General features: G+C 37.3%; 1 protein-coding gene across 2 annotated transcripts; it reads right to left on the reverse strand.

The window, feature by feature from the left end:
- Positions 1-519: 519 nt before the first annotated feature.
- On the reverse strand, positions 520-12,997 carry sri (sorcin). Of its 2 annotated transcripts, XM_088600609.1 has the most exons (8): positions 12,838-12,997; positions 7,521-7,613; positions 6,306-6,375; positions 5,621-5,664; positions 4,508-4,655; positions 2,939-3,052; positions 2,226-2,284; positions 520-869 (listed from the first exon to the last, which is right to left on the reverse strand). In XM_088600609.1, the coding sequence occupies exons 1-8, from the start codon at positions 12,883-12,885 to the stop codon at positions 843-845; spliced, it is 603 nt and encodes a 200-aa protein (XP_088456735.1). In that variant the 5' UTR covers positions 12,886-12,997; the 3' UTR covers positions 520-842. The 2 variants fall into 2 exon arrangements, with proteins under 2 accessions (XP_088456735.1, XP_088456736.1); XM_088600610.1 differs by lacking the exon at positions 7,521-7,613 and having other exon boundaries at positions 12,838-12,995.
- Positions 12,998-14,930: the final 1,933 nt, after the last annotated feature.

Here is a 14,930-nt window from a genome sequence, read left to right on the forward strand (position 1 = left end):
CCTGTAAACAAATCATACATTAAATTTGTATTTTCTTTAATTTTTTTCCATGACATAATTTGCTTTGGGATAAGACTGCCACACATGAAAGCTTAGAAACTGATCACTGAACAGCTGTGATGACTAAAGTCTTAAAACAAAATTCGATTTGCACTCCTGGGATAAACCATTATAATATCCTCTTTAACAACGGTCATAACTAATATACATTTTCACTTAAGGAGCAAACGGAATCCTATAACCTTCCATTTCCAATTAAAATCTGAAGGAACATTAAAGGAAACTAAGTGACGGTATTTTAAGCTTTCCGATTCCAACTTCTTAAATTGCAGTTGTTGCACAGTGTAATTTTATTTTGGTTTTTGATGCATACATTTAACATGTTTGTATATAATCTGAATTTCAGTCATTTTCAGGTTCTTGACATTTTCATCAAAAAGTTGCAATAAAATAAACATTATTCTTAGGTAAGCGATCCATGTTCAAAACAACATTTAACAGAAATGAACACTGTGACCATTTGTGCAGAGTAATTTATTGCACATGGAATAAATTATGATTTTATTCACATGGGTTGTAATAAATTTGAACAAGTATTTAACTTCATATAGTTGGCATACAATGATTTTAAATTAACTGCATTTTTTTATTCAGTTTATTAAATGATGCAGAAATTTAGAGTGAAATTCAGAAGCAGCTATGCAGGTAACAAGAAACTATGGTTGTCAAAGTATAAAAAAAATAAATCTGGCAATAGAAAAAAAAAATGTGCTAATTAAACGCTTCTTTTCAAACTATAAAAACATGGAATGTAAAGAAAAACTGGATGTCTTCCCGTCTTGTCAGATGGTCATGGTAGACTGGATGAACTGAAAAAGAAAAAGAAAATATTCTTTTAAATATTTACATATATAGGACATTTCTACTCTACACTTTTAACAGGTAATTAACCTCCGATCCACGGCCTGCTGAACCTCCATTAAAGTACAGGAAAGATGGTTTCTTCCAGATCTTTAAGCAGAGAATGAGAAAGGAGTATGCTGACAAGACTTATCTGCGGCTCACCCATGGTGTGGGGAAGCCAATCATGTCAGTCTGGCTGAAGACACGGGATGCAGTCTGGGTAATTAGGCAGACACGGTTTAGGGTCTGTGAAAACTAAGTCAGTTTTGTTCTAGGGGGTGTCCTACATGGCTGCACAAGCTGTCAGCGTAAAGCCAGGTACTCCAGCCCTCCGAGCTCGAACACAGAAACAAGGTGTAAGAACCAAGGCATCACCACCCCTTCATTGTAAAAGGGTTTCTATATACACCTGTCAGGATAATATTAAACACCTTTACATATTTGTCAGAATCCCCCCCCAAAAGATTTAATCAGTATATAAATGTTGAGTCTTCGGGGCATTTTTGAAAGATTTGTAAATGTTATATTTTTGTGGCTCTGGAGACTTCTTCCTGAAGGGAGGAGATCATTCGCTGCCAAAAACGTGGAATAAACTTAACACTTCAGATTCCCTAACAGCTTTTCATCCGGAATGAAAGGGGTGCATATTTGTTTTGATGCTGCAAAACAATGTTCTTTTTAAAGTGGTGTAAAATTCTTTGTATAATCTTGCATTCAAAATCTTTGAAGAATATTTTAGCCATTAGTGATTTTTCTGACTTCACTAAATGTAAAGATTTTTCCATTCTTTCTTCTTTTAATACACCAATTTCTATAAATCTGGAATTTCCAAGTACTTAATCAACTGAGCAGCAACCCACATACATGCAAAGGAGAGATCCGAAGATTGCATTTTTTTTTGGTTGGTCTATCTTAATTACAATCCCACAGTGTCAGTGACAGAGCAATAGCATCAGTAAAACTGTAACCTTACAGTGCCTGGTCAGTCATAGCAGCACACTTCCAGTTAGGTATTATATACAGTATTGATTAAAAGGGACAGAGGGAAGTAAAGATTTTCTCTTTGTTCACAATGAAAGAACTAATGTCTTATCCCTATATCTTTTAATTTAAGTGGACGTCCACTTTCACTTTTCCTACAACTTTTAGGTGGAATTTACTTAAAATGAAAGGACAAATTAAAAGATAAAGCGATAAAGATTACTTAAATAGGCTAAGGCACATGCATCTGAATATGCCAGTATGTGCACAGAGAATGTTGCTGATGCCTTGATGCCATTGTGTATTTGCTGACATGCAGGAGAAGCAGGTTTAATACTTACGTCATCATATGAAAAACTGGCCACACCCTGCTGACTTTGATCCCTTCTTCTAAACACATCTGTACGGAAAGACAGAAGATGTATATTAATTAAACTGTTTCTTGAATTCATTATCAGCATTTTTCTAGAGTACAATACTTTCCCCCAGTGAACACTATCCATACCCAAGAACAAAAGATGACCATGTGGTCAAAATTCTAAGTATACTCCCTAAATAAAAAGTGTGAATGAATGAATCAGCAACAAGAAATCAAATTAGATTCTAATCAAATCGGATAAATTAAAAGGAACAAGAACAAAAAAAAATCAAATGACTCAATCTAAATATTATATCTGAACTAAATTCTGCTAAAAGACTGTTTCCCATCTTTAGCATGTGATAAATCCTTACCTGCTACAAAGCTTTTAAGATAGCATTCTAAAAGCTTCTAATTTTGTATAAGCATACTTGTAATCTAACACAGCATATATTTACAACAGATTGAAATGTGAATATCAGTTCATTAATTTCACTATTCTGCTTTAAACATGAATTTTGACTGACAAGCCGCTCAGAGAAACTTTATATCTGCCAATACCTTCAATACTTTAGAGAGTTAAGGTATTGTTTTTTAGTTCTCAATACATTTAATAGATGGGCTTGTTTTGAGAGCCACAAAAGACATAGATTAGTAAAGACTTCAGACTTGCAAAGACAAAAATAACATACATACCAGTCAGAGCTCTAATTTTTACGCAGCAAGCCACATAATCATCAAAAGTAATCTTCCCTTGGGTACTGCAACGTTTTACAATTGCAGTCATAGCCTGAGGACTTAGTCTATAACCTGCAGAGATGTAAAATAAACATAATTTCAGACATTAAGCATCGGATGTATCAAGAGTATCATATCTTTCAAGCAGATGCTGGGAAAAGCTACAGTTCTTGTGCATTTGTGTTTTCAACACAAAAAAAATTAAAGCTGAACAGTTAATTTTGAAATACATATAAATAAAAGTTACTTTTTATTTGTTGAAAATTTAGCTAACTTTAATCCATCCTTCTAAACAAGTATGTAAGGTATTAGAACAGAAATTATATTACGTTTCTGGAAATTGAAAAGCTTTTTCCACAGGCTAGGAAAATAATGCAAAGTGCTATCTAAAATTTCTCAATCTTTTTTTTTTTTAATACATCTACGGTGACTTAGAAATGAAAGGCCTTCATTAATGGGATATCACTTAATTGATGCTGGATTTTAAAAAGGGACTTTTCCCAAATGGGGCCAATACTACTTCTCATCTTTATTAATTCACTTGTGTTTTTGCCCGTCACTGAAGAATTACAGAGCTGCAGCTGTTTGGCAACAGTCTGCAGGCAAAACTCTCATACTACCCACAATCTCTGTGAAATCTACTTCAACAACCCAAAACAAATGTGAAAAACTTGGAGAAATAAGCATGGGTTCCTTAATACTAACATTCCCACTATTTAATATTTGAATAATTATTGAACACGCATGCTTTTCAAGAAATCAAGATTAATTGTGAGTAAGTGTCACTAAAGTGGGAATCCAGTGCCAAGTGATCACTAATAAACCATATTCTCTACTACTATGTTTGTTTTTATAATCATTTCTGTATTTGCATTATTTTTAGGAATTATATTTATTATTGTAATGTTAGGATACAAAGAAAATGTCTTAATTGCTTCAAGGTGACAGGTAAGCATTTCGTATTCAGGCATGTCGGTACGGGACGTTATCAAAAAAAAAACTTTTATGAGCTGACAGAACCTGGCGATTTGTAGGTTGAAAAGAATTCTATCTTCACCATAGAAATTCAATATGGACCCCAACCTACCGCTCGTGTTGAACAACATTCCAATGCCATGGTTCTGCAGAATCTTCTACGGCCACATGCATACCAGCGGAGTGCAATTATCAAGGTAGCATCTTACAGCAGTGTGCATCAGAGTTTATTTTATCAGAAAATGTACCTTTTAATTCAACCCTAACATGCATGTTTCTTAGAACAGGCCCTCTCTCAATCTTTTCCAAAGCCATTCACTACTATCAAATCTGTGAATGTAAGGTGTATGGTTGTTTTTGTCCGTGTAATCACTATATAATATGTAACTCTTAACTAGCAGAATATTCCTGTTGGAGCCCAACATGTCCAGCCGAATGACTTTTGTTAGGATAAGCAGAAAAAGCACAAAAGTACTCCCTTGATATGGAAATGTATTTCTAAGAATACATTAGCACTGGAATAAATTTCGTGACTAAGCAGAAGATACCTACCCATGGAAGCAACTGCTTGTTGCATTTCTGTGTGGTCTATAGTCCCACTCCGATCTCTGTCCATGCTCATGAAGTGCTGTTTCCAGGCATGCAGTATGCTCCACAGCTCCTTGAATTCATTGAAGCCCATCGTACATGACATGTCTCTCTATACTAAAATTAAGGATAAATTCAACAATGACCTGTGTTCAGTAAACTCAGCTAAATCTTATATCACTAAATACGATCACACTGGACTTTCCCTTAAAACAATTTTATGAAAGCTTCCCTCAACTAATTTTTATGGTTCATCGGGTAATACTGTACTTAAGGTTCTCCTACACACTTAATGAATGTAATGTAAATGAATAATGTAAAATTCAAAACACAAGCCAAAGTATTTTTTGGTCAACATAAGACATGAAAACAGCAACAGAAAAATATTACTTTTCACTTATGATTCAAATCAATGGCTTGAACATGGGAATCAGCACTTCCACGTGTGTACCTTAATTACAGCAAAAGGAAATACAGCAAATCAGTCTTAATACTCGGCAATTGTATTCACAGCATATCAACATTAAACATCTCCCAAAGATGTTTGTAGTGATGATTCTCAAGTTGTAATTAAACAATTATAGTATGATTAATAAGAACCAACGGTAATGGCCATTAAGGCAGGTACCACTTACAGTGGATATTAAAAATCTACACACCCTTATTGAAATTGCAGGCTTTTGTGATGTAAAGCCAGAAATCAAGATAAATCACGTCAGACATTTTTCCATCTTTAATGTGACCTTGCAGCCAACAAAATTCAAGAGAAAAACAAATAGATAATTATGAAAAATAATTAAATATTATTAAATATGGACTATGGAATATTAATACAGTACATTTAATACTAGTAAATATGGACTTGCTTTTACATCATAAGGGTAGGCTAGAATGGTTAAATAATGCCTCTAAGCATATCAAAAGGCTTTGACTATTGAAAATGGAAAATGAAGACTAACATGCAAGACTCCTAAAAAGCTTTTATTTCTATCAATTTTTTTTCACATCCATGTTTGCCCCTTTTAAGAAACTCTTACTCTACACACGCCTGTATGTTTACTTGTGCAGAAAGGATACATCCAACATGCTGATCATTAGCCTACAAGTCTCCAGGTTGAATGCTGCCAAAAAAAATTTGAAAAATTAGGTTACAAATGTGAACTCACTAAAAGGTAATACTGACCATACTCTATTTATATCAATATTTATAATGTCATCCTTTCTAATTTACATTGCAAAGTGGATTCTTTTTGCATCATACAAATCTATGAACCTCTGAATGTTTTAAGCTCCAATTCAGCGCACTTATTTTCTACATTACATACAAGGGTAACAGATATAAAAATAATAAACAAAGGTAAAACAATAGCCTTCTCCCCTTTCTCACACTAAGCAATATGTCAGTCTGTGTCGTCCTGTTGGAACACGTCCTGTTGGAACCTCTCAGGGAGATCCAGATCAGGAGAGTTACTTATTTTGGCATTTTCTTTTTACTGTTATTCATACCAAGTAATCAATTTGCTCCTGAAACTGGTCCAAACAGACCAGAAATGTCCTTTATTTATTGCATTACACTAGGATACATATCATATTTACATTAAGAAACTATTTTGTCACCTTTTCAATTTATAGATGAAATTGCAAGACTATGTACTAAGTGCTGCATTTCACTCACAGTGGATTTCCATGAGAAACAATTCACTGAAGGTGAATAGGACTCCACCTAACAGAAACTGAGATGTAAAAAGGGTTAGAAACTTACGTTTGTAGCCACCAGAAAAGTTTGCCTGAGTGAGGCATCTTTGGAGCTCTTCTGCATCGATTTGACCATCCTAAAAATCAAAACATGAAAATAACATTTGAACTCACTAATCTATCTTTAGAGACAACTACAACTGCAATCCTTCCTTATACCTAGAGAAAAAAAAATATAATATCCTTATTTGAATTAGGCGGATTGGCTCTGTGGCTCAGGATCTGCGCCTGAGGCTGGTTCGTATCCCGCGGCCGGCAGAGAAATCCTACTCCGTTGGGCCCCTGAGCAAGGCCCTTCACCCCAACTGCTCCAGGGGCGCCTACAAATGGCTGCCCCGGCACTCTGACCCCAAGCTTCTCTCTCCCCGTCTGTGTGTCTCATGGTAGGTGAAAAGACAAATTCCTAATACAAGAAATTGTATATGGCCAATAAAGTGATCTCTCTATTGGCTTAATCTCCCTAGTTGAAAGAACGACAACTTGACCATAAGAATGACCCCCCCCCCCACACACACACACTTTTCTTATGCGGAATAAGTCCGGGAACTGCTACAGTGGCAAAGACGAGTTGGTAGGAACAATGTGAAACAAAACACACAAGTGAGTGATCAAGAAACATGACATTGATACTAAATAGGCGAAAGTGGTCGGGATGTGGGTCTGACTCCCTCCTGCAGGGTTTCAGTTATACTACAAAACTGTTGTTAACATAATGTTGAAGATTTCCTCAAAAACATGCACCTCATATATACTGACAGATCTAATTAAGAACACTTGGATTGTGTTAAGAAACATCTGCAGTATTCTGTATTATTACTATAGACCTGGATCAAATTGCATGTTTGACCTACCTTTTAATTGAAAATTGCAAACCTGGTTACGCTTGGATTTCTTGTTTCTGACCAATAAATGAAAAACCACTGAATGTCGATGAAGCTGCAATAGGCGGTTATGTAAAATGTCTCCCCCCCCCCCCCCATCTATGATGCTATTTTTAAAAAGGAAGAATATTCAAAATTGAACCCCTTTATAATCAAGCAAAATAACAAATGTCCTATTATGATCCTAAATTGACAAGTTAAACTTTAACATTTCTGAATACTAAAAATATATGACTGGAATGAATCTGATGGGGGGGGAGGACAGTCAAACAAATCGCAAAGGAAGTCTGGTAGCTGCCTGACCCATGTGGGGTAAAGGGAAGACTGTGAAATGCTCTTACCTGGCCTGCCACAGCAGAGAAATAACCAAAAAGAGGGTCCTGTGCCTGACCAGGGAATCCTCCATAGCCAGGGGCACCAGGGGCACCACCATACTGGGGAGACACAGAAGGAGAGGCACTCCATCATCACTGCAGCGGACAGTACGTACTCTCTACAACATAGATGTTCTCCCCATTGAACCTGTAAGCCCTTTCATTATATTAAACTGCAGAAGCATAGATGGCTCAAAACAGAAACCTGTTTTCTATTTCAGCCAAGGGACTTTACCCTGTTTATCTCCTGAGTTACTTTAAGAAAAAAAAAAGAGCCATGTTGAAAGGAGACCATAAAAAGCATTCTGAATTCCCTCAAGAGGCAATGTTGTTTAAGAAAATGTCATACAAGATCAGATAAGAGTTAAGATCACTTTATTAGCCATATACAATTTCTTGCATGAGGAATTTGTCTTTTCGCATACCCCAGCTTCCATGAGACACACAGACAGGAAGAGAAGCTTGGGGTCAGAGCGCAGGGTCTGCCATTGTACGGTGCCCCTGGAGCAATTCAGGTTAAGGGCCTTGCTCAGGGGCCCAACAGAGTAGGATTCCTTTGCTGGCCGCAGGATACAAACCGGCAACCTTCCAGCCACAGGCGCAGATCCTTAGCTACAGAGCCACCTTTCCGCTCATTGTGTACATTTCATGAGTTAGTGACAAAATATTTTGAGAAAGCCTTTTTTAAATCTCTTCTAGTTTAAGTTACTCTTGCATTGTAAGAGATGTATAACTCATCAAATACTGCGGGTATTTGAAAGTAAAACACTGATCAAAAAGCACCACACTCAAGTAGAATGCTCTGACATTAATCAGTGAGTGTACCACTGTATCCTGTGTGCAGTGTTAGAATTTCTGAATTATGAGGGACACAATAAGTCACTATTTTATTTTTTACGGTGTTTCAGTGTGTGTTATACATTTTAGAGGTTCAAGCGGGCAGCTGCTTTTGTTTGGAAGTAGGCTAACTCCAAAATAAAAACAGGAAAAAAATGTTTCAACTGCTGAATCTTCTTTAGGAGTCATCTAAAGAAAGAACATCAACATCTTCAGATCACACCTAAAGAACACTCAAGTGCATTTTCTTGCTTTCCACTTGCCAATGTGGAATTAACTGCATAGTTTGTCTCGTAGGTGCATATTTGCATTGCTGGTGTCCTGAAATCCTCGTTATAGTCACAGAACCACCCTTTGCTTAGCAGAAAATGGTGGATGTTAGGCCAACAATACTTTTATTTTTTGTCAAACCAAAGGCAGTTTGTCCTACAATAAATATCCATTAAATCACTCAAGGGAAGACTACAGAATGACATCTCCCCCCCGTCATTAAAATCAAAATGCACTTTAACCTCACAGCAGCTAAACACTGAAGATAAATTCAAGGGTTACATTTTTTTGCTTCAAAACCACCAGCAAACATCACTGAGAAAATCAAGGCCTACATGTTTCAGACAGAAACTGATCCATCACACAAATATGTCTAAGTGAGAATTTCCATGTTGAGGACCTGATGCAAAACTGAAAGATAACTGCTGGATTTTTAATAGGCAGTTTCTATAAATCCAGATGTTATATTAAATCTTAACTCAATTAGCCACATAAGAGATTTGAAGCATTAAGCAAAAGTGGTACGAACTGCATGTACTCAATTCAGGCCCACGCAGGGCAGAACATGTTTATGCTGTAGCTAGAGACAACACCCACTCCTTTGTTCTGGAAATGACGTACCGTTTCTCTGGGAGAGGGAGGGAATGAAAGGAAAAACAGAGCTATCACAGAGACAGCAGTACTTAATGCACAGTGCTTTTTCCCTATTTATTTTACAAAAACATACTGTTTTTAGGCAAACACACTCATCGCCCTCTTGGTGTAGATATTTATCTTTATTAAAAGGTAAAAAAACTAGCAGAAAATTCAGCCCATCTGGCCCAAAATTATTAATCATATTTGTACAAAAGACTATAATTGTGTCTAACCTATAGAAAAGAATACTGTTTCAAATGTCTATGTCAAATGGTATAAATAAATATGCAACAATACACATTTTAAATGACCCTGGGATTAGTTATCACTAGTCTCTAATGCTTAATGCTTGAGGAATTGATGAATAAACAATACTGATGAATGGCATTTAACTCAGCAGCTAAGCTGTGAAGTGAAAAGTGGATCGATATATACTGGAATTAAAAGTGTTTTTAACAGGGAAAAAGAACTGACCAAAGCTAAGTTTAAAGGACAAAACAATGGCAGAAAAATCTTCATATTATAATACTATAAATAACACAATAAAAATTCAATGAAGATTGAGAAATCAGTTACATTCAGTTTCAACTGTTACCATCTTTTCTATGCTGTTTCTGTTTAATATGTCTGTCCTACCTTTTGAAGTTCTTCAAACACTAAAACTACGGGTATCCTTTTGATCTTGGCAAGTTTAAACAATTTTATTTGAGTTGCTATCAGGTGTACATTTACTTAGACTGTGTACTTCATTAAGAAAAAACACATAACTGCACTAGGCCTATATTCAATACATGAACAAATATACAGTACTGTTAGAATTGGAAAACATCACAGTAAGATTCCTTTCTGTTTGAGAGCTACAGGGTCTTGCCCAAGTGTTGCATAATGCAGAAAAAAATGTTTTATCATTATGTAACTTACCCTCTATCTGAGCAAATTTCCTCAAATTACAAGCATACTACATCTAACAGCTCAAATATTGTAAATCCTCAGATGGATATAAAAAAAAAATCTCCACAATCCATTCCCCCCCACAGAAAAATACTAACATTTTAACAAATGCAAATCAATTCAAAGCAAGTTTCACTACTTTTTCTTTTTACAGACAGATGGTCAGTAGTGTAGCTGACTCCAAACACAAGCCAATCCAACCATCTGCATCCATGATTGATAGAATTACACTGGACTGAGGCGCGTGGGGAGAGCAATCGTGATTCAGTTCCAACCACCCAGCTCCCCAACTAAACTGTGTCGCTCCTGGAAGAAATCTTTTTTTTTTTGTCCTAAGCTGTTTGAATCATACCTACTTTATACCTACCTTGAATCATACCGAAATACCTACTTAGGATACATCCCTAGTGAGGGATAATGGAGGATTACTGTGGGAACAACAAAAAGGTGGGAAGAAGGCTGCTCTATCAGGGAGATTGAAAGCAAAAAAAAAAAAAAAAAAGAGGCTTAAGCTAAGAGCTCAGCTAAGCAATATTCTAGCAACCCGAGTACCCAAATGAATTTAGGGTGTCTAAGTGCTTGTGTAAAAGATGCTGATCCAACAAACTGGTTTAAGACTTATTTCACAGCATTATTTAAGGCAACAAAAAAAATGATTTTTATATTTGGAGGATGTTTTTATTTTCAAGAGTTTCTGCGGCTTTCGTTTCATAAACAGGATTTGAGTCGCTACGTGTTACGTCTCTAAACGGTGTGAAATAAATTGTTTGAGCACCTAGGTGGTTCTGTACACGGCAGAGTGAGTTCATTCTGAGCAAATCCACATTAAAAGATCACCAAGCGATGTGGCAAATGCCTTTGCTTCTCAGAAATATCTAGAAACTAGGAGCTGGGCAGGTAGCCTGTGGCGATACTGGAGATGCAGAGGACTGCCACCGGGTTGGGAAATGTCTTTGGGGTTTGGGATTATTGTGCAGGTATCGACTATCCATCTGGCATCATTTTATCTTTGTGCTCTGTAATTTGTCCCTGTTAATTTTTTTCATTGACGTGGGAGTTAAGCAGGATTAGCAAGACAACGCCTTTTCTTTAGCATGTTTTAGATAACCGAGTTGATGTTAAGATGTACGGTGTAACAGTCTTAATGATAAGCTTATAGAAAGCGTATGCTCCTTTTTAGTTGTTGTTATGTGCTTCTCAATGGCACAATACCTGCATTCATTCTCTAACTGCTTCTTCCTAGTCAGGGTCATGGGAGCGCACCCCAGCAAGCACTGGGTGCAAGGATACACCCCGGACGGGACACCAGTCCATCGCAGGACAGACACAGGCATGCCACAACACAATTCTAGCTTTACTGGTACTGCACATATGCTGCCAGTCAAAGGCTTTGGGTGTGTGTACTTTAAAATTCAGGAAACCCACACAAGTAACTGTAACTACTATGACTCCGAGAGGACAGCAACACCGGACCCCTTTCAGTAAGGATAAAAAACACACACAGGTCTAAAAATGTTTTATTTATTTATTTTGTTGTCTTTTGTTTTATAACTATTCTGATGTCTGTTTTTGCTCGTCTTGGGCTGGACTGCTGTAACACATCAGTTTCCCTACGAGATTAATAAAGTATTATCTATCTAATGCCTGATCTTCAAGAAACCGTGGTGACCAGTGGCGGATTTCCCATTAGGCACTGTGGGCATAGCGCTTAGGGCCTACGACATTTTTGGGGCCTACGAAGCAAAAACGAGCTGAAACAACACGCTTTTGGGATGGACTGTGATCCAAATCAATAATCCTACGCTATCTAGCGGCTGTTCTAGAAACTAGAAGTATCGAAGTGATGGTCGCTCGACTCGCTCCATCAATCACGTGTTTTAGCATTAGAAGAGTTAAAAGTGCATCATGTCCATCGATGTAGTTTCATATGGCGTTTTCCCCTCGTTTTCCACATTTCGGAGTGAAAGTGCCTAGGGCCTACGAACACCAAAATCCGGCCCTGGCTGTGGCATGGGCCCTCTTTCATCTATGATTACTGCTCTGTAGCAAGCCGTTTTCAGATAGTACCGCATGACACAAAGGAGCCGAGAACGACATTTTGGGAGGGATGTAACTGCAATCTTTCCTGACGTCATTTACTATAGAAAAGCAGAAATACTGCGCTGTACTGGAAGTCTTTTCTGCTCCACCTGGCGTGCTGCCCTTGGTTCGCACTGTAGTCGACAGGGGGGTCTCGGCCTCTTCTTACTGTCAGGAGGCGAAATTTACAACGACGAAGCCCTCAAAACACTTTTTTTTTAATACATTCAGTTTTGGGTGTTACTCCTGGCATGATGTAAATTAAGAAATTCCTGTCCTGACTTTTCTTCTTACAGACTACTAACCCAAGATCGGCCAGCTTCAGCTTCAAAGAAACATATAATCCTCCAAGCGCTGAATTTCAAGTCGTTAGCAAAGCTACTCCCGGGATAAAGAATGCATAAAAAGAGAAAGTACGAAACTCTGATCATTTTCTTTTCACGAAGACGAATTCTTGCTACATCACATCATTACATGTTCAAATAATATTATGTGCACGCACGCAACTTACCCCTCCACCATATCCGCCAGGTGCTCCCGGATAGCCTGCGTAAGACATTTTTGTACAGTACAATAACTAACGAGAAAATAAACGTTGTTAGAGACAAGCAGCTGCTAATTGCTCATTCCCACTGCTAGAGGCAGGTGTGGTATCAGTGCGAGTAGGACTGTTCTACTGACCGTACGCATCGGGGGTGAAGACAAACATCGTATTTGGCAGCGTTATGGAAAGAGTGCCGTCTGGTGTTATAGAAAAAAGCATCTTAAAACACTGTCAATTAAGTGAAATGCACTGTGTATTACATTTGTTTGTTTGGTTTCATTTTATTCGTAAAGGAGTTAATACAATGGTACAACCCAGTATCACTTCCTGTTATGAAAACACGATTATTCCGGAATTTAAGCTAGGGGGGGAGGAGGATACTAATGACGAAGAAATTAAATTTGAATTACGATACCCGGGGCGATACAAAAAATGAACTTTTGTAGCAGGGGTTTTGAATGGATGTAATTATTTGTTGCAGAAATAATGGCACTTTTCTTATTTTCAATGTGTTAATTTACTCCCTTGTGTCTCCTTCCGGGTGATGATTTAAATAAAGAAAACCTCTTTAAAGAAAATAATCAACCGTGCTACTGGAAATCTTGGACTGGGTTTTTTCCTTGTTTGTTAATGTATTTAGACTGATTCGTAAATTTCATTTTGTCAAATGAAAATAAAATTCTCAATTTTAAAATGTCGACAGCAGTGCTTCTCTAGAAATGTGAAACCACGCCTTTCTCGTCCCGAGTCCTAACCAAAACGCCAGGCGTAAAATGGTATTTATTACCAGTATATGTTTGTTGTACTTTGTGCATTCCAGATAATTAAAACATTTTCTGCTGGGGCGGGGATTTAAATAATTTTATGTTGCAGTTAATTTGATTCTAGGTGATTTGTCCAAGACATTACGCCAATACGTCGTTTAGATGTTATTTCATTTGGTAGACCCTGCAGGTCTCCGTGACAGGGTGAGGAGCTCGGCAGTAGCTCCTACTGGAGTAGCGTCGCTGCTCCTCTGGATCGAGAGAAGCCAGTTGAGGTAGTTTGGACATCTGGTGAGGATGCTTCCTGGCTTCTCCCAGTGGGTCTGGAGCAGACCCAGCACACTCTAGAGGGGCTGTATCTCCTGGGAATCCTCCAGGATTTGCTGGAGACTCTTGCTGGGGAAAGGGAAGTCTGGTCTGCCCTGCTAAGCCTGTTACCACTGCAACCCTGAGCAGGAATGAGCAGTTAGAAAATGGATGGATAGATCCTGTTAAATAAAATTTGCAAAACATATTGCTCTTTACACAACACAGGGTTACAGTCCTGTTATAAAATCCTGGAGTTTTTCCCCAAAAGCCTTTATGAGATCCATGGATCAAATAGCTGCTAACAGCAAAATAAGCAAAATGGGTTTAATGGCCTTCTGTCATTTGCAGCCATGTTCTTAGACTCTTCCTTCCCCAGTCAGATCGGCGTGATGGTGACGCTCTTATTTTATGGTTATGATTTGCAAAATATTTCCGACCTGAGGAGGGTTTCTGTGATGGGGGAGCAAGGAGAGATATTTTGATTGTTTTTCGGTGTTTCTGTTCTTTTTAGAAAGATACAAAACGCAATCACAAACAAATCTTGACAAAACAGCTGTATTGTTATTGACAGTGGATTTAAGTCCTAATTCTTAAATTTTAGTATAGTTTGCAACTTACATTTTAGAAGTACAGTATTTATACAAAATATGGGCTGTTTTACAGGTGGATGTGTATAAAATCATAAAATCCAAGATATTTTTTTTATTGTTTCAAATGTCACTTTATCTTTTCTAGTGCCTTCTCAAAAGCAGAATATTATTAACATATATGAAAGGATTTTAAACTACTATGTACACCAATTCATTCTTTCAGGTGTCCCAGATGAAACAATAAGTAACAGGTTTAAAAAAACATCATAGCAATAGTTTCTTAATGATTTTCAATATATTTAATTTAATTTTACATGTTTATTATTCCAAAAATGCATAATGATATCCGGCAGTTCATCATTTCTAAAAGTAGTCATCCATCCATCTTCTACCTTTC

Source organism: Lepisosteus platostomus, chromosome 12 (assembly GCF_059453375.1).
Source record: "Lepisosteus platostomus isolate fLepPlt1 chromosome 12, fLepPlt1.hap1, whole genome shotgun sequence".
Classification (NCBI taxonomy): Eukaryota; Metazoa; Chordata; class Actinopteri; order Semionotiformes; family Lepisosteidae; genus Lepisosteus; species Lepisosteus platostomus.